Here is a 27863-nt window from a genome sequence, read left to right on the forward strand (position 1 = left end):
AACTACATTTTAAGTTCACAATATAAAAACCTATTCAGACAAATTACTGAAAATTGTCATTTCTCTGACAATATTTATGTTGTATTTGTTGACAAAAATCTTTTTATTCTATTGAGAGAGTCAATTCCTAGGTAGGTTGATAAGAAGTCTGGGGGTCCTCAAGGAGAGAGGGGTCTGGAATTCTCAAGGAAGAGAAAAAGAACATTTTTTTTTTCCCCTCTACATTCCTTAGGATTACATAATAATAATGATTCCTGCTTGAAGACAGTTTCTGGGGAAAAAAAACCTTCTGGCTAATCCTGTTATCTTAAAATGTAAATTATGGGAGTGGGTCTAGTAAGGTCTTTACAACCTCCAGATATTCTTTTGATTCACTGTAATAACTAATTGAAAGTATATAACTCCATTTCTAACACTGGTGAGGGGGCACTCTTTCTGCCCCCTTCTGATGTCTATGTCAGAAGCTTTCTCTATCTCTTTTATACTTTCATAAAACTTTATTACACAAAAGCTCTGAGCAATCAAGCCTCATCTCTGAACCTGGATTGAATCCTTCTCCAGAGGCCAAGAATCCTGGCATCTTTTGTGGTTCAGCAACAATCTTTCACTATTTTGTACAAATTTCTGTGCTGATAAATAAAAGATGTCTTAGGTATTTTAAATCAATTACTAGTTAGAGACTACTGGTCCCTTCATTTTTGTTTAAACCTTAATCTCATTTCGTGTACTTGAAGTTAAAGATTCTATCTTTTTCTTTTAATGTAAAATTTCACTCTTCATCTTAGAACGTATTTCCTGTTTTTGTAACCATCTCACATTCTTGATTTGCACACTTTCCTTTTCTTACAACTCCCCAAAATGTGGTTAATTACTCAACCCACTGTATTATCTATGTCTTGGACGTTAACCATTACAGACCTTCATTTTTTTTATCATGCTGTTGCATCTTATTTTTCTTCACTGCACTTTAACAATGTTGGTAGAAAAAGGGACTTTCCTAAATTCTTAAGGATGCATGCAAGCTATTGTTAAATAATCAGTCTTCCTTAAGCATTACTATTTTTAGTCTCTTTTTCTAAACACAAAGGTACCTCTTTCAGAGGTAAGTAGAGGAAAAGTAAAGTACCACAAAAGGATAAGGAAGAAGTTAGAAAAATACTGGCAAAGGAAGCCAGTGGTGTACAAGAAAAAGTGGGAATATTTGTATACTTTATTTATAGTTTATTAAACTATATCATATAGTTTATTATAGATTGCAATGTTCAATAATATAATAGTACTCTCATTATATCTGTTATAGATTAGAACTTTGGCATTGAAAAGATAAATTTGTCCAAAGGTGTTTAGCTGTTACATTTTGAAGTCAAGATTTAGGCCCAAGCTTTTAAAGTTCCAAATCTAGCTTACAATAGACTGTGATGGAAATTTATAATCAAATAATATAGAAAAAAATGAAACTAAAACAATTTAGCCTTATAATATTCAACTTTTCTAACTTTTGTTTATAGAATACAGTATGAATGAAAATGTGTTTAAAATGTAAACACTATCAGCCACAATGGAATAACAAGAATTAGACATAATCAATTAAAAAATTTGTGGTTCCTGGAGAAGATAACAACAACCCACTCTGGTATTTTTGCCTGGGAAATCCCATGAACAGAGGAGCCTGATAGATTACAATCCATGGGGTTCACAAAAGAGTTGAACACAACTGAGAGACTGAGCACAGCACAGCATAGAAGAAATGGGAAATTAAAATCTATGCTTAATACACTGCATTCAGTGATAAATTTCTGTGAACTTCACTTAAAAAATAAGATTTATTTTCTTTTATGACAAAACCTTGAGATATTTTGACATAGAGTTATTTCTATTTCATATAGATTATTTTTCAGTTTGGAAATCCTCTGCATAATCTATGCTTCAACTTAGCTTGCTGTTAATATTATAAAGTATACAAGAGAAGAAATAGCTTTAAGGGCATTTTAAAGTATTGCCTAAGTAATTACAATGCATTTCAAAGATTAGGATTCTGTCAATTCTTTCTACTACTTTCATTAAAAAAAAAAAAAATCCTCTTTTTCTTGTCCATCCTTCCAAGTGGCTATTCCACTTTGGAGAAAATGCTAGAAGGTCAAAGTGTTTCTGCCTGAAAATATGTCTAACCTAAAAGAGGAAGTGGTTTATAGAAGAAAGTGATGCAATCTCTTTTCTGGTACTAATAAAGGTCAAAATCATTCCAACTGAGGGCAGAAAACTAACTGAAGTGCAAGAAACTACTGCATGGATAGTAGTTTTCTTCCAGATCATGCAAGTATTCAGTAATCTATTGCCTTGATTGATAAGGCTGAGTACATTGTTTTTATTTATTCATTGAGGGAATCTACCAAACTTGGGAGAGAGGAAGGAAATTATCTGTCTCAATATATCTCATTTATAGGAAGTTTGCAAAAATATAGGATTCTTTTTAATTTATGCAATGGCTGAAGAGATAGTCTATGCTGATATCAAACATACATCTTCAGAACATTCATCTTCACTTCAGAGATCTGGTAAGCTGGATCTAGAACTCCTGTTAAAATTAATGCTTTACTTTAAATCTCCCTTGTTTCTGTCCTGTGTTTACATCTGTCTTACTAAAAATGTGCTAAGTCACTTCATCGTGTCCAACTCTTTGCGACCCTGTGGACTGTAGCCCACCAGTCTCCTCTGTCCGTGGGATTCTCTAGGCAAGAATCCTGGAGTTTGGTTGCCACTTCCTTCTCCAGGAGATTTACTGGAAATAGGAGACTGGATTCAAAGCAAAATCTACTGAATGCCAGGGAGAAAGTGAAGGATTTTAATGACACAAAGTGTTTGTGAAGTTAACTGTAACTTTAGTCTTAATATGTAGACCTTTGCTTTTGGTTTCCATGAACTCTATTCCTTATATTTCTTGTGGCGGACATTTATTATATTCATGTGGTAACACTGATACTCATAACCTCTTTCTGTTCTATAATTTTACTCATCCGAATCTGCCCTTTGAAAATAATATAATAAACTCATTCACACTGAGGAAAATATCTCTCGCAATTATTCACATTGTTATCTAGCCTTTTGGAAGTTGTGTATCGGTAGGATAAAAATGTTAAACTAAAATAAAAAGACATAAAGTGTTAATATCTTATTTCCTGAAGTTTAGAATTAATGATTATCTGAGTAATAGAATATTTTTGGAGCACAAGTAGATAGGCATACAGCTAAAGATAAGATTGTACCTTAATCACAAATCACCTCAAAACCAATAGCTTTTTCAAATCCAACGTATGTTCTACATACATTCTATACAAATGAAGCTTTAGGGAAAATTCCATGTTGCATTTATATTATCTCCTCTAGGGTAAGAATTTTTGTATTGTAAAGGTTACATAAAATGTTTAAAGTCTCCACAAGCTTGTCCTTGTGGAGTAAAACTGATGTCTTACTTTCCTTTTATTCCCAAGAATCCATTTCTTCTTTCATATCTTTAAGTTTGCAGTTTTCAAGTGGATCTTATGTATGGTTTTCTCCAGTTGAAAGAAATTTCCTGTGTTTAAATGCTCTCTCTCTAACTTTCTCAATGGGGCTTCCCAGGTGGTATTAGTAATAAAGAACCCACCTGCCAATGCAGGAGATGTAAGAGACGTGGGTTTGGTCCCTGGGTCAGGCAGATCTAGAAGAGGGCATGGCAAACCCCTCCAGTATTCCTGTCTAGAGAATCCCATAGACAGAGGAACCTGGTGGGCTACAGTCCATAGCATCATAAAGAGTCAGACATGACTGAAGCGACTTAACACAGCACAGCACAACTTGCTCAATATGGGCTTATCTGCTTTCTTTTCGTGACAGACTGGGAGCTTTCATTTTGTGTGAGCTAATGGAACTTAGTTTGAGAAGTAATATGGATGAAACCTGTATTCTTATTCCTCTGTTTCCCACAAATCTCATATAATTGGTCGATTTTTCTTGAGGTTATTTTAACTCACTTCAAGCTACAAGATCAATATTTTTGATTCTGCATACCAGGATTTAATTTTTTCTGTTCATGGAAAGAACATTACTTTTTTCCTGGTCAAAAAAAGAAAGAAAGAAAATGGTATAAATGAACCCATTTACAAAACAGATACAGAGTCACAGACTTAGTAAACAAATTTATGGTTACCAAGGGGAAATGAAGGAAGGGAAAAATTGGGAGATTGGGATTGACATACAAATTTATCAAATGGACTTCTCTGGAAGCTCAGTGGCAAAGAATCAGCCTACCAGTGCAGGAGACATGGGTTTGATCTTGGGTTGGGAAGATCCCCTGGAGAAGGAAATGGCAACCCACTCCAGTATTCTTGCCTGGAGAATCCCATGGACAGAGGAGGCTGTCAGGCTACAGTCCAAAGGGTCATGAAGGGTCGGACACAACTAAGTGACTAAGCATGCAAATCAGCTATACTCCAATAAAAATTAATTTAAAGAAGAATATGTAGAGTACATCATGACGAATGCTGGACTGGAAGAAACACAAGTTGGAATCAAGATTGCTGGGAGAAATATCAATAACCTCAGATATGCAGAGGACACCACCCTTATGGCAGAAAGTGAAGAGGAACTAAAAAGCCTCTTGATGAAAGTGAAAGAGGAGAGTGAAAAAGTTGGCTTAAAGCTCAGCATTCAGAAAATGAAGATCATGGCATCCGGTCCCATCACTTCATGGGAAATAGATGGGGAAACAGTAGAAACACTGTCAGACTTTACTTTTTGGGGCTCCAAAATCACTGCAGATGGTGACTGCAGCCATGAAATTAAAAGACGCTTACTCCTTGGAAGAAAAGTTATGACCAACCTGGATAGTATATTCAAAAGCAGAGACATTACTTTGCTGACTAAGGTCCGCCTAGTCAAGGCTATGGTTTTTCCTGTGGTCATGTATGGATGTGAGAGTTGGACTGTGAAGAAGGCTGAGTGCCGAAGAATTGATGCGTTTGAACTGTGGTGTTGGAGAAGACTCTTGAGAGTCCCTTGGACTGCAAGGAGATCCAACCAGTCCTTCCTGAAGGAGATCAACCATGGGATTTCTTTGGAAGGAATGATGCTAAAGCTGAAACTCCAGTACTTTGGCCACCTCATGCGAAGAGTTGAGTCATTGGAAAAGACTTTGATGCTGGGAGGGATTGGGGGCAGGAGGAGAAGGGGACGACAGAGGATGAGATGGCTGGATGGCATCACTGACTTGATGGAGGTGTCTGGGTGAACTCCAGGAGTTGGTGATGGACAGGGAAGCTTGGCGTGTTGCGATTCATGGGGTTGCGAAGAGTCGGACACGACTGAGCAACTGAACTGAACTGAAGAAGGAAAAGAGATTTGGGGACACTGTCTTTAATGCTATCTAGTCCAATTTTATTGTAATGTTAAAAATGAGGAAATATGAATGCATAAAAATTAAATTACCTACGTATAGTCATGACTAGAAGTCAAATATTTTATTACTCTTTCACTGCATATCTCTGCTGTGGATAAATGCAACTTCTGTTTCCATGTGTCATATTCAAGAGGAAAAGAAAGATGCTACAAGAAAATCGCTACATTGGATTGTAATGTCCCACAGAGCCCTACACAATTTTCCCCGAGCTTTCTCTTTGAAGTTGCTAAATTTCACTTGTTTAACTCTGATTGTTGACTTTCTCTTTGCTTCTTAGAATTATCATATTCCTTCCTATTTCAGAGCTTCATTTGTGTTGAAACACTCTCCCTAATCTTAATCTTTGAATTTCCACTGCCTCTCACAGTACTAAGTCCTCAGTAAGCAATTAATAGATGCTTGGTAGGCAGATAAATGTACAAATGGATTTTAAATCAATAGATCTCATTTATTTTAAATATTTTAAATATTATAGGTTCATTGATTCTCCAAGTTATAAAACAAGAGGGTACTCCAATGAAATTGAGTGAAATATCAGTGAGAAAAGGTAATACAATTGAGAATATCCCAGACTAAGACTCAGAAATTCATGATTCTCTTAAACTTTACTTAAGGGGCCTAAAGAAATGATGTAGTACTCCTTGTATTAATTCCATTCATGAACTCTGATGATTTATTCTCCAACTTTTTAGGTTTGAAATCTCAGTTCTTCACCCTAGAAATGTGTGTTGGGATATTATCAGATTCTTCTCACTATTGCCTAGTCAGGCACAATTTGCATTGCTTGCCTGATAAAAGGAAATGCATGGACTTCTTTTAGTGTTTTGGGAATTTAATAAATTCTCATTAAAGACATTTTACTTAAACACTAATAATTTGAACAAGCACTCTCTAATAGTATTCCACTAAATAAGCATTCATGTTAATCATTCTTGACATTTGATTTTGTAATTGGTTGTATTTTCACATCAGTTATAGTAGTAGGCTCTCAGTTTGTGAAAGTATCAGTTGTGTCTGACTCTTTGCGACCCCATGGACTGTAGCCCACCAGGCTCCCCTATCCGTGGAATTCTCCAGGCAAGAATGGTGGAGTGGGCTATTCCCTTCTCCAGAGAATCTTCCCGATCCAGGGAATGAACCTGGGTCAACTGCACTGTAGGCAGATGTTTTACTGCCTGAGCCACCAGGAAAGTCCCATGTAGATGTGTATATATCACATATCTAGTGGAACTGATATATTGTAACAGTGGCCACAGGACTGGAAAAGGTCAGTTTTCATTCCAATCCCAAAGAAAGGCAATGCCAAAGAATGCTCAAACTACCACACAGTTACACTCATCTCACATGCTAGTAATGTAAGACTCAAAATTCTCCAAACCAGGCTTCAGCAATATGTGGACCGTGAACTTCTGATGTTCAAGCTGGTTTTAGAAAAGGCAGAGGAACCAGAGATCAAATTGCCAACATCTGCTGGATCATCAAAAAAACAGGAGAGTTCCAGGAAAACATCTATTTCTGCTTTATTGACTATGCCAAATCCTTTGACTGTGTGTATCACAATCAACTGTGGAAAATTCTGAAAGAAATGGGAATATCAGACCACCTGACCTGCCTCTTGAGAAACTTATATGCAGGTCAGGAAGCAACAGTTAGAACTGGACATGGAATAACAGACTGTTTCCAAATAGAAAAAGGAGTACATCAAGGCTGTATATTGTCGCCCTGCTTATTTAACTTCTATGCAGAGTACATCATGAGAAATGCTGGAATGGAAGAAACACAAGCTGGAATCAGGATTGCTGGGAGAGATATCAATAACGTCAGATATGCAGATGACATCATCCTTATGGCAGAAAGTGAAAAGGAACTAAAAAGCCTCTTGATGAAAGTGAAAGAGGAGAGTGAAAAAGTTGGCTTAAAGCTCAGCATTCAGAAAACGAAGATCATGGCATCCAGTCCCATCACTTCATGGGAAATGGGGAAACAGTGAAAACAGTGGCAGACTTTATTTTTTGGGGCTCCAAAATCACTGCAGGTAGTGACTGCAGCCATAAAATTAAAAGATGCTTACTCCTTGGAAGAAAAGTTATGACCAACCTAGATAGCATATTCAAAAGCAGAGACATTACTTGGCCGACTAAGGTCCATCTAGTCAAGGCTATAGTTTTTCCTGTGGTCATGTATGGATGCGAGAGTTGGACTGTGAAGAAAGCTGAGCGCCGAAGAATTGATGCTTTTGAAGCGTGGTGTTAGAGAAGACTCTTGAGAGTCCCTTGGACTGCAAGGAGATCCAATCAGTTCATTCTGAAGGAGATCAGCCCTGGGATTTCTTTGGAAGGAATGATGCTGAAGCTGAAACTCCAGTACTTTGGCCACCTCATGCAAAGAGTTGAGTCATTGGAAAAGACTTTGATGCTGGGAAGGATTGGGGGCAGGAGGAGAAGGGGACGACAGAGGATGAGATGGCTGGATGGCATCACGGACTCAATGGACGTGAGTCTGAGTGAACTGCGGGAGATAGGGAGGCCTGGCGTGCTGCGATTCATGGGGTCTCAAAGAGTCGGACACGCCTGAGCGACTGAACTGAACTGAACTACTTTGGATAAGAGCCTCTTGGTTTTAGTCATCAATCATCCCAGAGCTAAAAATGTCATTTTCTTTTTATGACCTATTTATCTGATTACAAGTGATAGAATGGATAGTGAACAAAGGTCTAATTTGGTAGTCAAGAAACCTGAGGTATGATGTCAACTCTACTATCAAGTAACTGAGTTTTGTGGACTTAAAATCCCCATTTTAACATTCAAGTGTTGCACAAGATTATCTCTAAATTACTTTTATTTTAAAACGTATAATTTTATGAAACTGCAATTACATATAACAGGAAATAGATTTATTGTATAAGAAAGCATAAAAGAATCAGTAAGTTCAGTTGCTCAGTCGTGTCTGACTCTTTGCGACCCCATGGACAGGGCGGCAAGCCAGGCCTCCCTGTCCATCACCAACTCCCGGAGTTCACTAAGACTCACGTCCATTGAGTCCGTGATGCCATCCAGCCATCTCATCCTCTGTTGTCCCCTTCTTCTCCTGACCCCAACCCCTCCCAGCATCAGAGTCTTTTCCAATGAGTCAACTCTTCGCATGAGGTGGCCAAAGTATTGGAGTTTCAGCTTTAGCATCATTCCTTCCAAAGAAATCCCAGGGCTGATATCCTTCAGGATGAACTGGTTGGATCTCCTTGCAGTCCAAGGGACTCTCAAGAGTCTTCTCCAACACCACAGTTTAAAAGCATCAATTCTTCGGCTTCAGTGTTCTTCACAGTCCAACTCTCGCATCCTACATGACCACAGGAAAAACCGTAGCCTTGACAAGATGGACCTTTTTTGGTAAAGTAATGTCTCTGCTTTTCAATATGCTATCTAAGTAGGTCATAACTTTTCTTCCAAGGAGTAAGCATCTTTTAATTTCATGGCTGCAGTCACCATCTGCAGTGATTTTGGAGCTCAAAAAAATAAAGTCTGCCACTGTTTCCACTTTTTCCCCATCTATTTCCCATGAAGTGATGGGACTGGATGCCATGATCTTCGTTTTCTGAATGCTGAACTTTAAGTCAACTTTTTCACTCTCCTCTTTCACTTTCATCAAGAGGCTTTTTAGTTCCTCTTCACTTTCTGCCATAAGGATGATGTCATCTGCATATCTGAGGTTATTGATATATTTCCCAGCAATCTTGATTCCAGCTTGTGTTTCTTCCAGTCCAGCATTTCTCATGATGTACTCTGCATAGATGTTAAATAAGCAGGGTGACAATATACAGGCTTGTCGTACTCCTTTTCCTGTTTGGAACTAGTCTGTTGTTCCATGTCCAGTTCTAACTGTTGCTTCCTGACCTGCATATAAGTTTCTCAAGAGGCAGGTCAGGTGGTCTGGTATTCCCGTCTCTTTCAGAATTTTCCACAGTTTCTTGTGATCCACACAGTCAAAGGCCTTGGCATAGCCAATAAAGCAGAAATACATGTTTTTTCTGGAACTCTCTTGCTTTTTCAATGATCCAGTGGATGTTGGCAATTTGATCTCTGGTTCCTCTGCGTTTTTCATAAAAGAATGGATCGACCCAAATGAGTGAGGGCTGTCAGTATGTTTATTAGAGAATCTTGAGAATTTCAGTCTTACATAAAAACTTAGGGATGCAGAGTAGATCATAATTTAAGATTATGAATTGTGAATCAAAAAGAAAAAAAATATATTCATTCAGTTTTATAAATTCAACCTTCTTCACAAATCAGGGGACCAAATTTGTATGTAAGAGGAAGTTAGGTCTGCATATTTCAAAGAAAAGTACCTCAAGAGCATAACTGACAAAGTTTATTCAGCCCTTCCTTACCACCTAAGGAAGTACTTACTGGGCTTACTAGTGAAATTTATCCAATTTTATAGATTCTCACCGCCATGGAATTTTCCTGAAAGTTGGATGTGCAATGATTATCATTCTTCTTGTAATAGTAATTGTGCTGAGCATGCTTGGTAAGTAATTACCAATAACCTTTATTTACCCCAAAGTATTATTTTATCATGACCTGTTGTAATTGTGTTTGCTGTTAAAGTGGTTTCTACACAGTTCAGTACAATTTCACAAAAAGAAAGAAATTTGATACACAAATAAAATTAGAGATTTTCCATAGAACTTCATCATGTGATATTACATATATTATGGATTCATTTCATTGATATATGAAGGACACTAGATTTATATTTTATGATCAAAATCAGCTTTTCTGAACCATGTTCTGGAAAGCAAACTAAACTATGAAGTATATTTCTGTTTAAGTTTATTCAAGATCTTATTCAAGCTTACTAAAATCACGGCATCCTGAAAGTGAAGTGAAAGTCACTCAGTCGTGTCCAGCTCTTTGTTACCCCATAGACTATACAGTCTGTGGAATTCTCCAGGCCAGAATACTGGAGTGGGTAGCCTTTCCCTTCTCCAGGGGATCTTCCCAACCCAGGAATTGAACCGGGCTTCCTGCATTGCATGTGGTTTCTTTACCAGCTGAGCCACAAAGGAAGCCCCATTAACTACTCAGGGGCATCCTCAATTTTGCATCCATGGGTGAAAATTTTGTCTAAAACCAATCAATTCACTCAGCCATTTTAAAATTATACTCATATGCCATGGATGTAGTGAAATATAGTCCAACTTTATATGGCAATTATTTTAATAGTTCATTAAGTAAATGCTTGGAGAAAAACTTCCAGATGATGTATACTCTAAGGAATTCAGGTTTCCAGATTGAACCAAACCCTAGAACAGATCAAGGCAATATCTGCCTGTATTGTCCTTGTGAGGGATATTAGTAATTATGCATGTCATTAGTTACTAGAGGTCAATGGGCAGAATCAGAATTCTAGAACTGGATGGGGCCCTAGAAATCAACAAGGTCAAGCCTCCAGTTGAGGTGAACTGTCTACAGCCCAGAGTGATAAGTGGTTTGACTAGTTTAATATAACTAGGCAGTGGCCAAATTGGGACTTTAACATTGAGGGGATGAAGCAAAAAATACTTAACATTCAACACCTCTGCTGGGACTTCCCTGGCAGTCCAATGGTTAAAACGACTCTGCATTTCCACCGCAGAGGGTCAAGGTTTGATTCATGGTCAGGGAACTATTATCCCACATGCCATGGGGCATGACCATTAAAAAAAAAAAAAAGTACCCTCTCTGCTATGTTTCTTTTTGGTATAGGCTAATCAATTTGCTTGTTATCAAACCAGTAGTTTGTTAGTAACAGATTTGTTACTACAATAGATTTTAAAGACTTAACTGATTAATACACACTATTGTGAGATTATAAATAACCCAAGTAATTTCAGTGAAATGGCCATCAGAAAGACAAATGTCTTCCTCATGGTAGAAAAATACTCTGGGCTCACCCTGTCCTTCCATATGTAGACTTTAAATGGACAATCTCAAAAGGAACAGAATCATGAACTGAAATCAAAACGCATAAAGCTCTTTCCATGAATCAGGTGACACCTGGTACAGTTAATAGGAACTTACCAAACACAAATTCTCCAAATGAAGCTTACATTCAAAGCTGGTTATTTTGTGTTTATTAAGATAAATATGAAAACTCCAGAAAAAATCAAGTGAGTTTCCTTCTGGCCCCAGATCATATTTTACCAATTTCCCTAAATTTGATATTAATAAAATTAACAGGACTATGTGCAAAAGAAGGTCCAATCTTGGAAAAAGGGATTTTTTTCCCATAAATTTTAATCACTTTAATTGCTCTGGAGTTTCCACATTAATCAACTTCACTGAGTCACTACAACCTGACCATTTTCTGCTTTATATTTAATTAAGAAAAGATGTGTCTTCTTTCACTAGTTATTCAGTTCAAATCTGCAAGACAAACTGAAGTGGATAATGAATCAAAGAAGAAATATTGTACTGAGCAAGGTAAATCTGAAGCAAGTAGCTCAATAGGTAATGTTATTTTATATTGCCTAATTCCTGAGTTGACTGTGATGGCTACTCCATTTCTTGTAAGGGATTCTTGCTCACAGTAGTAGACATAATGGTCATCTGAGTTAAAGTCACCCATTCGAGTCCATTTTAGTTTGCTGATGACTGAAATGTAGATGTTCACTCTTGCCATCTCCTGTTTGATCCCTTCCAATTTGCCTTGATTCATGGACCTAACATTCCAGGATCCTATGCAATATTGCTCTTTACAGCATCGGACCTTGCTTCTATCACCAGTCACATCCACAACTGGGTGTTGTTTTTGCTTTGGCTCTGTCTCTTCATACTGTCTGGAGTTATTTGTCCACTGATCTCCAGTAGCATATTGGGCACCTACCGACCAGGGGAGTTCATCTTTCGGTGTCCTTTTTGCCTTTTCATACTGTTCATGGGACTCTCAAGGCAAGAATACTGAAGTGGTCTGCCATTCCTTTCTCCAGTGGACCACATTTTGTCAGGACTCTCCACTCTCACCCATCCGTGCTGGGTGGCCCTACACAGCATGGCTCATAGTTTCACTGAGTTAGACAAGGCTGAGGTCCATATGATCAGATGGGTTACTTTTCTGTGATTGTGGTTTTCATTCTGTCTTCCCTCTAATGGAGAAGGATAAGAGGCTTATGGAAGCTTCCCTATGGGAGAGACTGACTGAGGGGGAAACTGCGTATTGTTCTGATGGGCGGGGCCATGTGCACTAAATCTTTAATCCAATTTTCTATTGAAACAACAGACTGGTTCCAAATAGGGAAAGGAGTATGTCAAGGCTGTATATTGTCACCCTGCTTATTTACCTTATATGCAGAGTGCATCATGAGAAACGCCAGGCTGAATGAAGCACAAGCTGGAATCAAGATTCCCGGGAGAAATATCAATAGCCTCAGATATGCAGATGACACCACCCTTATAGTAGAAAGTGAAGAAGAACTAAAGAGCCTCTTGATAAAAGTGAAAGAGGAGAGTGAAAAAGTTAGCTTAAAGCTCAACGTTCAGAAAACTAACATCATGGCATCCCGTCCCATCACTTCATGGCAAATAGATGGGGAAACAATGGAAACAGTGACAGACTTTATTATTTCGGTCTCCAAAATCACTGCATAGGGTGACTGCAGCCCTGAAATTGACAGACGCTTGCTCCTTGGAAGAAAAGTTATGGCCAATCTAGAGAGCATATTAAAAAGCAGAGACATTACTTTGCCATCAAAGATCCATCTAGTCAAAGCTATTGTTTTTCCAGTAGTCATGTATGGATATGAGAGTTGGACCATAAAGAAAGCTAAGCGCCAAAGAACTGATGCTTTCGAACTGTGGTGTTGGAGAAGACTCTTGAGAGTCCCTTGGACGGCAAGATCCAACCAGTCTATCCTAAAGGAAATCAGTTCTGAATATTCATTGAAAGGACTAATACTGAAGCTGAAACTCCAATATTTTGCCCACCTGATGTGAAGAACTGACTCACTGGAAAAAAAACCTCTGATGCTGGGAAAGATTGAAGGCAGGAGAAGAAGGGGACAATAGAGGATAAGATGGTTGGATGACATCACCAATTCAATGGACATGAGTTTGAGTCAACTCCAGGTGTTGGTAATGGACAGGCAAGCCTAGCGTGTTGTAGTCCATGGGATTGCAAAGTCAGACATGACTGAATGACTGAACTGAACTGAACTGAATTCCTGAAAAAGCAAGTGTGGACAGTAGCATGTATTTTACTTGGGTATATCTGAATAAAGGGGAAATTCCTCTACCTGTACAGAGGGATGGTTTAGACAATTATTTTTCATGGGCCTATTACAGTCCTTGACAAAAGTATTTAAAGATTGAAGACAAATGAGAAAAATAAACTTGTCTGTGTTTTAAATGAATTTAAAGGTACTGTGTTGAAATCATTGCATTTTATTAGTATTTTTAATTCTACTGGGACATGTGCAGGTGTAGAATGCCGGTCAAATATTTCCTTTCCTAAAATTCATGATCAACACCACATAGTTTTTGTCAGTTTTTTAATGGTTCAGTTCAGTTCAGTTCAGTCACTCAGTCGTGTCCGACTCTTTGTGACCCCATGAATCGCAGCATACCAGGCATCCCTGCCCAGCACCAACTCCCAGAGTTCACTCAGACTCACGTCCATTGAGTCCGTGATGCCATCCAGCCATCTCATCCTCTGTCGTCCCCTTCTCCTCCTGCCCCAATCCCTCCCAGCATCAGAGTTTTTTCCAATGAGTCAACACTTCACATGAGGTGGCCAAATTACTGGAGTTTCAGCTTTAGCATCATTACTTCCAAAGACATCCCAGGGTTGATCTCCTTCAGAATGGACTAGTTGGATCTCTTTGAAGTCCAAGGGACTCTCAAGAGTCTTCTCTAAAACCACAGTTCAAAAGCATCACTTCTTGAGTGCTCAGCCTTCTTCACAGTCCAACTCTTACATCCATACATGACCACAGGAAAAACCATAGCCTTGACTAGATGGACCTTAGTTGGCAAAGTAATGTCTCTGCTTTTGAATATACTAACTAAGTTGGTCATACCTTTTCTTCCAAGGAGTAAGTGTCTTTTAATTTCATGGCTGCAGTCACCATCTGCAGTGATTTTGGAGCCCCCAAAAATAAAGTCTGCCACTGTTTCCACTGTTTCCCCATCTATTTCCCATGAAGTGATCAGACCGAATGCTATGATTTTCATTTTCTGAGTGCTGAGCTTTAAGCCAACTATTTCACTCTCCTCTTTCACTTTCATCAAGAGGCTTTTAGTTCCTCTTCACTTTCTGCCATAAGAGTAGTGTCATCTGCATATCTGAGGTTATTGATATCTCTCCCAGCAAACTTGATTCCAGCTTGTGTATCTTACAGTCCAGCATTTCTCATGATGTATTCTGCATAGAAGTTAAATAAGCAGGGTGACAATATACAGCCTTGATGTACTCCTTTTCCTATTTGGAACCAGTCTGTTGTTCCATGTCCAGTTCTAACAGTTGCTTCCTGGCCTGCATACAGATTTCTCAAGAGGCAGGTCAGGTGGTCTGATATTCCCATCTCTTTCAGAATTTTCCACAGTTTATTGTGATCCACACAGCCAAAGGCTTTGGTATAGTCAATAAAGCAGATGCTTTTCTGGAACTCTCTTGCTTTTTGGATGATCCAGCGGATGTTGGCAATTTGATCTCTGGTTCCTCTGCCTTTTCTAAAACCAGCTTGAACATCAGGAAGTTCATGATTCACATATTGCTGAAGTCTGGCTTGGAGAATTTTGAGCATTACATTACTAGCATGTGAGATGAGTGCAATTGTGTGGTAGTTTGAGCATTCTTTGACATTGTCTTTCTTTGGGATTGGAATGAAAACTGACATTTTCCAGTCCTGTCGCCACTGCTGAGTTGTCCAAATTTGCTGGCATATTGAGTGCAGCACTTTCACAGCATCATCTTTCAGGATTTGAAACAGCTCAACTGGAATTCCATCACCTCCACTAACTTTGTTTGTAGTGATGCTTTCTAAGGCCCACTTGACTTCACATTTCAGGATATCTGGCTCTATGTGAGTGATCACACCATTTTGATTATCTGGGTTGTGAAGATCTTTTTTGTACAGTTCTTCTGTGTATTATTGCCATCTCTTCTTAATATCTTCTTCTTCTGTTAGGTCCAGACCATTTCTGTCCTTTATTGAGCCCATCTTTGAATGAAATGTTCCCTTGCTATCTCTAATTTTCTTGAAGAGATCTCTAGTCTTTCCCATTCTGTTGTTTTCCTCTATTTCTTTGCATTGATCACTGAAAAATGTCCTTACCTCTTCTTGCTATTCTTTGGAACTCTGCATTCAGATGCTTATATCTTTCCTTTTCTCCTTGGCTTTTCACTTATCTTCATTTCACAGCTATTTGTAAGGCCTCCCCAGAGAGCCATTTTGCTTTCTTGCATTTCTTTTCCATGGGGTGGTCTTGATCCCTGTCTCCTGTACAATGTCATGAACTTCATTCCATAGTTCATCAGGCACTCTATCTATCAGATCTAAGCCCTTAAATATATTTCTCACTTCCACTGTATAATCATAAGGGATTTGATTTAGGTCATACCTGAATGGTCTAGTGGTTTTCCCTGCTTTCTTCAATTTCAGTCTGAATTTGGTAATAAGGAGTTCATGATCTGAGCCACAGTCAGTTTCTGGTCTTGTTTTTGTTGACTGTATAGGGCTTCTCCATCTTTGGTTGTAAAGAATATAATCAATCTGATTTCAGTGTTGACCATATGGTGATGTCCATGTGCAGAGTCTTTTCTTATGTTGTTGGAAGAGGGTTTTTGCTATGACCAGTGCATTTTCTTGGCAAAACTCTATTAGTCTTTGCCCTACTTCATTCCGCATTCCAAGGCCAAATTTGCCTGTTACTCCAGGTGTTTCTTGACTTCCTACTTTTGCATTCCAGTCCCCTATAATGAAAAGAACATATTTTTTGGGGTGTTAGTTCTAAAAGGTCTTGTACATCTTCATAGAACCATTGAACTTCAGTTTCTTCAGCGTTAGTGGTTGGGGCATAGACTTGGATTATCATGACATTGAATAGTTTGCCTTGGAGATGAACAGAGATCATTCTGTAGTTTTTGAGATTGCATCCAAGTACTGCATTTCAGAATCTTTTGTTGACCATGATGGCTACTTCATTTCTTCTGAGGGATTCCTGCCCACAGTAGTAGATATAATGGTCATCTGGCAGTGGTGAGGAGATACCCCTTATCCAAGGTCAGAAGCAGCAGCTGCGCTTTGCTGGGGCAACCGTGAAGCAATACCCCATGCCCAAGGAATGAGAAACCCAAGTAAGATGGTAGGTGTTGCAAGAGGGCATCAGAGGGCAGACACACTGAAACCATACTCACAGAAAACTAGTCAATCTAATCACACTGGGACCACAGCCTTGTCTAACTCAATGAAACCAAGCCATGCCCGTGGGGCAACTCAAGACAGGCGGGTCATGGTGGAGATGTCTGACAGAATGTGGTCCACTGGAGAAGGGAATGGCAAACCACTTCAGTATTCTTGCCTTGAGAGCCCCATGAACAGTATGAAAAGGCAAAATGATAGCATACTGAATGAGGAACTCCCCAGGTCAGTAGGTGCCCAATATGCTACTGGAGATCAGTGGAGAAATAACTCTAGAAAGAATGAAGGGATGGAGCCAAAGCAAAAACAATAGCCAGCTGTGGATGTGATTGGTGATAGAACCAAGGTCTGATGCTGTAAAGAGCAATATTGCATAGGAACCTGGAATGTCAGGTCCATGAATCAAGGCAAATTGGAAGTGTTCAAACAAGAGACGGCAAGAGTGAACGTCGACATTCTAGGAATCAGTGAACTAAAATGGACTGGAATGGGTGAATTTTTAATGGTACTAAATGATTCAAAGCCTCTTGATGGAAGTAAAGAGGAGAGCAAAAAAGTTGGCCTAAAGCTCAACATTCAGAAAAACGAAGATCATGGCATCCAGTACCATCACAGTAGAAACAGTGTCAGACTTTATTTTTTTGGGATCCAGAATCACTGCAGATGGTGACTGCAGCCATGAAATTAAAAGACGCTTACTTCTTGGAAGAAAAGTTTTGATCAACCTAGATAGCGTATTCAAAAGCAGCGACATTACTTTGCCAACTAAGGTCCGTCTAGTCAAGGCTATGGTTTTTCCTGTGGTCATGTATGGATGTGAGAGTTGGACTGTGAAGAAGGCTGAGCACTGAAGAATTGATGCTTTTGAACTGTGGTGTTGGAGAAGACTCTTGAGAGTCCCTTGGACTGCAAGGAGATCCAACCAGTCCATTTTGAAGGAGATCAACCCTGGGATTTCTTTGGAAGGAATGATGCTAAAGCTGAAACTCCAATACTTTGGCCACCTCATGAGAAGAGTTGACTCATTGGATAAAGTTCTGATGCTTGGAGGGATTGGGGGCAGGAGGAGAAGGGGACGACAGAGGATGAGATGGCTGGATGGCATCACCGACTAGATGGACGTGAGTCTGGGTGAACTCTGTGAGACAGTGATGGACAGGGAGGCTTGGCGTGCTGCGATTCATGGGGTCGCAAAGAGTCGGACACGACTGAGCAACTGAACTGAAATGAAAAATATTATAAATGATCATTTTATGTGTTTCTATCTTTTACATATGAATGTATTTATATACTTTTAAAAGTCAAGAAAACACAATTATTTAGATTTTCGGTTTTATTTTTCTTTCTGTTTTCTTTATTATTTTAAAGTGGAAAGTGAAAAAGTTAGCTTAAAGCTCAACATTCAGAAAATTAAGATCATGGCATCTGGTCCCATCACTTCATAAGAAATAGATGGGCAAACAGTGGAAACAGTGTCAGACTTTATTTTTGGGGGGCTCCAAAATCACTGCAGATGGTGATTGCAGCCATGAAATTAAAAGATACTTACTCCTTGGAAGAAAAATTATGACCAACCTAGATAGCATATTGAAAAGCAGAGACATTACTTTGCCAACAAATGTCCATGTAGTCAAGGCTATGGTTTTTTCCAGTGGTCATATATGGATGTGAGAGTTGGACTGTGAAGAAGGCTGAGCACCGAAGAATTGATGCTTTTGAACTGTGGTGTTGGAGAAGACTTTTAAGAGTCCCTTGGACTACAAGGAGATCCAACCAGCTTATTCTGAAGGAGATCAGCCCTGGGATTTCTTTGCAAGGAATGATGCTGAAGCTGAAATTCCAGTACTTTGGCCACCTCATGTGATAAGTTGACTCATTGGAAAAGACTCTGATGCTGGGAGCAATTCGGGGCAGGAAGAGAAGGGGGCAATGGAGAATGAGATGGTTGGTGGCATCACTGACTCAATGGATGTGAGTCTGAGTGAACTCCGGGAGTTGGTGATGGACAGGGAGGCCTGGCATGCTGCGATTCTTGGGGTCACAAAGAGTCGGACACAACTGAGCGACTGCACTGAACTGTGCTGAACTGAACTAACTCTGTTGATTTAAGTTTGTATTCTATATTGAAAAACTATATTCCTTTCTTTTTTTGAACCTGCATATATAATGTTATTATTAAGACTTACCAGTCCATGTTATAGAGTGATTTTGGCTTCTGGGAAATCATTAAAACTTTAAAATGGATTTTAATTTTTCAAAGTCTCCTCAACCTCTTTCCAAAAACTTTAATTTTTTTAAACTAGTGAGACTATGATAGCAAATTTTCTGGGACATTATTCCCAATACAAAAGCACATAATAGTCCTCCTACCCTTGATAGAGGTGATAACATGGTATTGAATAAAATTGCTTTAAATTCTGTCCAGATCCTTTTATACATAGAAAGATCAATCTACCTGAGTTTTAGAGACCACCTATCATACAAATTTTGCCCAGTGAAAATTCTTCTCATGATTTTATAATTCTCAAAATTATAGTGATATATAATTCTCAAAATGTCTGGTTTTTTGATGGGTCACTAGTTGAAATCTTTAATTTCTAGTTTTCCTCCAAAAGTTTTATCTTCGTGAAGTTTGGATGTTGATCACTTTATCCTAGTGTCTGTGCATTGCCTAGTTTATGGAAAACATAACATATTTCAAAGAGAATAAATTAAATGGGAGAAAGAAGAAAAGAGAGAAAGAAATAAATACACAATTGAAATTCTGTTAGGTTTTATTTTTTTCAAAATCCATCCTGTGAAAAGCCCATACTTTTGTTAAAGAAAGCTTCAGTTCAGTTCAGTTCAGTTCAGTTGCTCAGTCGTGTCCGACTCTTTGCGACCCCTTGAATTGCAGCACACCAGGCCTCCCTGTCCATCACCATCTCCCAGAGTTCACTCAGACTCACGTCCATCGAGTCCGTGATGCCATCCAGCCATCTCATCCTGGGTCGTCCCCTTCTCCTCCTGCCCCCAATTCCTCCCAGCATCAGAGTCTTTTCCAATGAGTCAGCTCTTCTCATGAGGTGGCCAAAGTACTGGAGCTTCAGCTTTAGCATCATTCCTTCCAAAGAAATCCCAGGGTTGATCTCCTTCAGAATGGACTCGTTGGATATCCTTGCAGTCCAAGGGACTCTCAAGGGTCTTCTCCAACACCACAGTTCAAAAGCATCAATTCTTTGGCGCTCAGCCTTCTTCACAGTCCAACTCTAACATCCATACATGACCACAGCTTAGGCCCTGATTTTACAAATTTTGAGAGGCTTTAATTATTATACAATATTAGGGGTGCATTCTCATGTTTCTTTTAATTTCTTGTCATTTTTCTTTCCAGTTCCTTTCAATTCTTCCACTGTTTATACATCATGCCCCAGCAAAGATTGGAAGCTACATGGGGGGAAATGCTACTGGATTGCTGAACATGAAAATAAGAAATCTTGGAATGAAAGTAAAAATGACTGTGTCATGAAAGAATCACATCTCATGGTGGTCCGAGACTTCAGTGATATGGTAAGGTATAAAATTTTAAGATTATAACATCCTTCACAACTTCAGTACTTCTTTGTGCTACAAATTTGAAAATTTCGGTGAAAAAAAATTAAACCTCATTGGTATTAACTGCACAATTATTGGTTGAATGAATACTTGAAACTATAATATTATTTTAAGCTTCTTTTTCTTCCTCTGTGGTTCAGCTGGTAAAGAATCTGCCTGCAATGCGGGAGATCTGGGTTTGATCCCTGGGTTGGGAAGATCCCCTGGAAAAGGGAAAGGCTACCCACTCCAGTATTCTGGCCTGGAGAATTTCATGAACTATATAGCCCATGGGGTTGCAAAGAGTCAAACACGACTGAACAACATTTACTTTCACATTCGCTTAGCTAGAGATAGGAGAAATCCTTTTAGTAATATATACCTAAGTTCTTCTATATAAGGGATACATTTCCAAGACTGCATTTTAAAAGTATGACATCAGTCTCATCACCCATATTTAATCCATCATTGCCCAGAAAGTTTTTAGTCAGACAGCATGGCAGCTGAAATTAAAAACAATGTTCCGAGAAAGGAAATACAGTATAGCCCTTCTTATTAAACTTTGTTTTCTGTTGAAGAAAGCCAATATTTTTCTAACTCTGGCTTAATTTAAATTGAAATTTTCTTACACAAAGGTTGGACACTAAACCTTAATAAGGCCAGTATAGATATTAGTTGGCAACATCAAATAAGGATTCTAAGCATAAGAATTAGTATGTTGAAATTACAAGCGATGTCAAAGGCTCAGTTTTAGAAAACTCAATGACAAACAGGGCTTTACAAGCCTGGTTAAGTCTGGAGTGCTTATATAAGGGCAGCTGTTGAAACTTTTGTAGGGGGAAGAAAAAACTCCTCTGAGTTTCATAGAAATCCACAACAACAAGAAAATCAAAATGGAAAGTAAGTTATCTTCAGTGTAAGCAATGTAACCCCAAATATTAAACTGTAAAACTCTTTGTCAGATCCAGTCCAAATTGGTTTGAATATGAACCAAATCCAGAAAGGGTGAAGAACTAAAAAGAGACTTTTTTCTTCTCTTAGAAGTCAGCTTAAGACAAAAAAGGGGAAGAAGGTATCAACTTGAAAGGATCTAATAAGAAAGCATCTAATAAGAAGAGACTGAGTTACATAGCTTTGTGGTTGGAAATGAACATGCAGTTCCTCCTAGGTCTTTAATGTGGAGTTTCAGTTCATTTTTAAGTGATGGGTTAGGTTTCTTATTGCTCAGAAAACATGTATTTTCTGCATTTCAGCATTTTTCCATTTGATGATGAGCAGGAAACAGATAAGGTTTTTAGGGAAGTCTTCATTGTACTGTTTCTCCATGCAGTGATTTATTGTCTGTTTCTACCCAGGAATTGAACCCAGATCTCTCGCATTGCAAGCAGTTTTTTTACCATCTGAGCCACCAACAGAATAATAAAGGGGCTGTAAGGCTTTCCAGGTGGTGCTAGTGGTAAAGAACCTGCCTGCTGATGCAGGACATGCAAGTTTGATCCTTGGGTCAGGAAGATCTCCTGAAGGAGGGCATGGCAGCTCCTCCAGAATTCTGGCCTGGAAAATCCTATGGATAGAGGAGCTGGGCAGCTACAGTCCATGAGGTTACAAAGAGTCAGACACAACTGAAGTGACTTAGCATGCAAGCACTTAAAGGGGTTGTATGAGTTTGTCAGAGCTAACATAACAAAGTACCATGGACTCGGTGACTTAAGCATCAGAAATTTCTTACTCACTGCTCTGAAGGCTAGAAGTTCAAGATCAAGGTGTTGGCAGATGTGGTTTCTTCCAAGGCCTTGCTCCTTAGTTTCTAGATGGCCACCTGCTTGCTCTGTCCTCACATGGTCTTTCCTCTGTATGCATGAAACTGTGTCTCTCTGTATGTCCAAATTTCTGCTTCTTATAAGGACAATAATCAGAGTGGATTAAGATCTACCCTAACAGCCTCATTTCTGCTTAGTCACCTCTCTAAAAGCTGTGTCTCCAAAGGCAGCCACATTTTGAAGCACTAGGGGTTAGAGCTTCAAATGCATACATTTTGAAGGGACATAGTTGAGCCCATAATATTCTATCCTCTGGCCCCTGAAGCCTGTAATAGGGGTCAATTGTACATGTGAAGCAACTGAGCATGGCATGGCATACATGTGAACTGGGGAGTGGTAAAGAATCTACCTACCAATGCAGGAGATACAAGAGACATGGGGTCGATACCTGGGCTGGGAAGACCTCCTGGAGGAGGAGATGGCAACTCACTCCAGTATTCTTGTCTTGGAAATCCCATGGACAGAGGAGTCTTGCAGGCTACAGTCACAAAGAGTTGGACAAAACTTCAGCAACTTAGCACATTATGGCCAGCCATATACTTTGTCTCAGGGGTTATGGTATTGTACAAAAAGAAGATATTACCCACCTCCTAGAGTAATGGACATAAAAACAAAAATAAACAAATGGGACTTAAAAGCTTTTGCACAGCAAAAGAAACAAGATTAAAAGACAACCTTCAGAATAGGAGAAAATAATTGCAAAGGAAAAAACTGACAAAGGATTAATCTCCAGGATATATAAGCAGCTCATGCAGCTCAATATCAGGAAAACAAAGAGCCCAAAGAAAAAAATGGGCAGAGGACCTAATCAGACATTTCTCCAAAGACATACAGATGGCTAATAAACACATGAAGAGGTGCTCAGCATCGCTCATCATTAGAGAAATGCAAATCAAAACTACAATAAGGTATCAACTCACAAGAGTCAGAATGGCCATCATTAAAATCTCTATAAACAATAAATGCTGGAGAGGGTGTGGAGAAAAGGGAATGCTCTTTCACTGTTGGTGGAAATGTTAATTAATACAGCCACTGTGGAGAACAGTATGAAAATTACTTTAAAAAACTAGGAATAAAACTACCATATAACCCAACAATCCCACTACTGGGCATATACTTTGAGAAAACCATAATTGAAAGAGACATATGTACCTCAATGTTTGTTGCAGCACTATTTACAATAGCTAAGATAAGGAAGCAACCTAGATGGCCATCAGTAGATAAATGGATAAAGAAGTTATGGTACATATATACAATGGAATATTACTCAGCCATAAATAGAACACATTTGAGTCGGTTCTAATAAGGTGGATGAACCTAGAGCCTGTTACACAAAGTAAAGTTAAGGCAGAAAGAGAAAAATAAATATCATATATTAATGCATATATATGGAATCTAGAAAGATGGTACTGATGATCCTATTTTCAGCAATGGAGACGCAGACATACAGAACAGACTGGTGGACATAGTCGGGAAAGGAGTGGGTGGGAGGAATTGAGAGAGTAGCATGCACGCACATAGATTACCATGTCCAGTGGAAATTTGCTATATGTGATGGAAGGAGCTCAAATCAGGTGTTCTTTGACAACCTAGAGAGGTGGGATAGGATAGGAGGTGGGAGGGAGATTAAAGAGGGAGGGGACACATGTATACCTATGGGTGATTCATGTTGATATATAGCAGAAACCAACACAATATTGTAAAGCAATTGTCCTCCAATTAAAAACAAAACAAAACAAAAACTTTTGAACAATATGTGCTCCATCAGCTCAGAGATTGTTTTCTTTCTGTAACTCTTCCTGTAATGCTTCTAGGTTATTGTTTAATACTTGTATTTAGTAGTAATCACTATTATTTAGGCAAGAAGCATTCATTATGTGCTAAATAGTGTTTAATATTACTTATTAACAAAACAATAACAGTTCTTTGAGATAGGTATGACTATTATCACAGTCAGAGTTTTAGTGACTAGAAAAATACAGAAAGAGAATGAATAACTGTGCAAAGATGTGTAGTAGTAATAGTAGCTGCAGCCTGATTCCACAGCCTTGGCGTCTACTAACACTGTCCATAATAGTTTCTTTTTTTTTCTTCAAAGTCTCAGTTTATGTTTTCATATTGGAGTATAATTGGTATACATATATTCCCTCCCTCTTGAACCTCCCTCCCACTCTGCCATAATACCCCTTTAGGTCATCACAGAGCACTGAGCTGAGCTCCCTGTGCTATACAACAGCTTCCGGTTAGCTATCTATTTTGCACATGATGATATATATATATATATATATATATATATATATATATATATCCCAATCTCCCAGTTTTTCCCACTCTCCCTGTCTTCTTGTGTCCACATGTGCTTTCTCTATGTCTGCATTCCTGCCTTGCAAATAGGTACATTTAGATTTTTTTTAAATTTATGTTTAGATCCCTTATATATATATGTGTGTTAACATATGGTATTTGTTTTTCTCTTTCTGCCTTACTTCACTCTTTATGACACATGATAAAATTTCATTCTTTTTGTGGCTGAGTAATATTCCACTGTACATATGTGGCACATCTTTATCCATTCATTTGTCGATAGACATTTAGTAATTTTTCTTTAGCTTTTGTCCCATTGCATTACTGTGGATTTCCCCTCCACTGTGATCTATTTGCAAACACGAAGCATGTCTTACCTGTTCATTCCTAGCTTCTAGTGCAGTGCCAGCCACATAGAAGGTGCTCCTGTCGTATTTTATCTTGCATCTGTAAGAATCACTTGATTTCATACAACATTTCCTATTCTTTTTAGACTTTCATATGGCAAAATATACATGATTCATTTTGGGTTGGTTTGAGGATTCCTCCTGGAGGGAAATTATGGACCTGGTTGGACAACAGCACTTTTGACACTCAGCTGTAAGTCTTTTGCATTTTTTTCTTTTTGTGGTTTTTAATCCCATGTTGTATGTGACAAGAAAGAGACATATGACATCATTGGCTTTGAAGTGATCTAATGAGTATTATTTTCCTGACTGCTACAGTTTGATAAATATTTCTATAAAATGGTTCACACAGAAAGTTGAGAAAGAAATCTCCCTCCATCCGCTCAGAAAACTTATGTATTAAACAAGATTGCCCTGTTGCCTGATTTTACCTTTTTATATAAAAGGTAAATTAGCAGGTGTAAATTCTTTTATGAGTGCACATGTTTGTTTTACAGAGCATAACTTTCTGCTCACTTCTTACAGTGACCAGTTTTTAAGCAATAAAAATTTCAGAGCTGAGGGACTTCCCTGACGTTCTAGTGGCTAAGACTCCACATTCCCAATTCAGGGGACATGGATTCAAACCCATCTCCTATCACAGAGAACTAGGATCCCATACACTGCTCAGAGTGGACTAAAAAACAGTCAGAGGTGATATTTTAGCTCTCTTTAATGAACTATTAGGGCTTCCTGGAGAATGAAATGCCAACCTACTCCAGTATTCTTGCCTGGAGAATCTATGGACAGAGGAGTCTGGCAGGTTATGGTATATATGGTCACAAAGAGTCAGACACAACTAAGAGACTAAACAACAAAAATGAACTATTAACTTCTCTGGAGACACGTTTGAGAAATAAAACATAAAGTGAGAAGAATTGCTTTGCCTATCATATTGTTGTGCATTTAAATAGTTTTAATGAGTTTATTCTTCATTTAAAAAAAATAGAAAACATTTTCTGAAGTCCTTGTAAGCCTCTGGCCATATGCATATACTCATGGCTGATGTGAAGAAAACAATCTGCTTTCTTTCTGTAGGTTTTCAAATGAACGAGAGACCCGGAGTATGAAATGTGCCTGGGTGTCTTCTACCAAGATAACCAAAGAAAGTTGTCAGAAAAATTATCCATGGATTTGTCAACTATAATCCACTTGGCAGAAAATAAGTCTCTATTTGTCTGACTAAGAGACACCACATGAAGTTTGAGCTCAGATCATAAGAAAGCTCAGAGGGCTGTGTGTGTGAGTTTTTTATAGTACTATTCTCAGAAGTGTAGAAAGGGAGATACACAAAATAAAATGTTTTAGAAAATGAGTGTATATGATGAATATATTTTTACCTCTGAATGATGTGGTGATTCAATCACCCATCTCATCTTACCAGTATTTTTTGAACTTTAGCCTTTATCTTTTCTGTATCTTCAGACTGAGTGATTCACACTTTCACTTAGCTTAACTTGATATCCTTAGTTAATTTCTTACATTCTCATAGTTTCAACTACCACATACAAAGCAATGCATAACAAAGTCATATCTGCCATTCAGATCATTCTCTGATCACCAGACCTATATACCCTACTGGCCATTTAACACAGCAGGTCTAAAACCTCAAAGGTACTTCCAACCCAACTTACAAAAATAGTCTACTAAATTCAACATAAAAGGAACCATCTTCCAGCACTCCATATCTCAGTAAAGGATATGCCATACAAGACAATTATGCCATCTATAAACCAGTTGTTGTTGTTGTTCAGTTACTAAATCATGTCCGAATCTGCAACCCCATGAACTGCAGCATACCAGGCATCCCTGCCCTTCACTATCTCCTGGAGTTTGTTCAAAATCATGTCTCTTGAATCAGTGATGCTATCCAACCATCTCATCTTGATATTACTCTCTCACATGCATACCTCTAGGCTGCTTTCCACCTTCACCTCATATCACCAAGTTTTATTTGTGTGTGTGTTAGTCGCTCAGTCATGTCTGACTCTTTGCGACCCCATGGATCATTGCCCATGAGGCTCTTCTGTCCATGGGATTTTCCAGGCAAGAATATTGGAGTGGGTTGTCATTTCCTTCTCCAGAGGCTCTCCCCAACCCAGGGATTGAACCCAGGTGTCCCGCATTGCAGACAGACTCTTTACCCTCTGAGCCACCAGGGAAAATTCCAGGTTTTATTTATTTTTAACTAAATATCTCTGGTGAAGTACAGGAATGCCTGTCATGCTGCAGTCAATGGGGTCACAAAGAGTGGGACACTACTGAGCCACTGAAAAACAGCAGAAATATCTCTCAAACATGTCCTCCTCTCTTTATCACCACTTTCACGATCTTAACACAAAGACACTAAAATATTAAATAGCTGTAATAACAACATCTTCACTCCATTTCAATCATTCTCTGCCATTAATTCTGTGACATTTTAAAAATAAATACTGACAATGCAATTTTTCCCTTTAAAAAACACCTCTATTTTCCTTATAATAATACAAAATTCCATAACAATGCCTAGCAATCCCTATCAGATCTAATCTTTATTGTCTCTTTCTCCACTTGGGCTTCCCAGGTAGCCCAGTGGTAAAGAATCTGCCTCACAATAGGGGAGATGCAAAAGACGTGGGTTTGATTCTTGGGTCAGGAAGATTCCTTGGAGTAGGAAACGGCAGCCCACCCCTGCTGGGGTCCAGCCCCGGTGAATCCAGGGAATTCGAAGGTGAGGACGGTGTCAGCGTCCTTGGAAAAATACATATTTAATTACAGATATAAAGAGAGATTAGAAATGGATAGTGTAGTAGGAAGATTAGTGGAGAAATAGGGGCTGAATAACTTGGATTACATGGAATAGCATCCATGCTCCAGATGGGAATTCAGCCAGAAAAACAGGGAGCAAG

General features: G+C 38.7%; 1 protein-coding gene across 1 annotated transcript; it reads left to right on the plus strand.

The window, feature by feature from the left end:
- The first annotated feature begins 2482 nt into the window (after nt 1–2482).
- On the plus strand, nt 2483–26119 carry LOC138077687 (killer cell lectin-like receptor subfamily B member 1B allele A). The gene is made up of 6 exons (XM_068969810.1): nt 2483–2555; nt 9872–9958; nt 11824–11922; nt 20203–20378; nt 25020–25126; nt 26011–26119. The coding sequence occupies exons 1-6, from the start codon at nt 2483–2485 to the stop codon at nt 26117–26119; spliced, it is 651 nt and encodes a 216-aa protein (XP_068825911.1).
- The last annotated feature ends 1744 nt before the right edge of the window (nt 26120–27863 follow it).

This window comes from Capricornis sumatraensis, chromosome 4 (assembly GCF_032405125.1).
Source record: "Capricornis sumatraensis isolate serow.1 chromosome 4, serow.2, whole genome shotgun sequence".
NCBI lineage: Eukaryota > Metazoa > Chordata > Mammalia > Artiodactyla > Bovidae > Capricornis > Capricornis sumatraensis.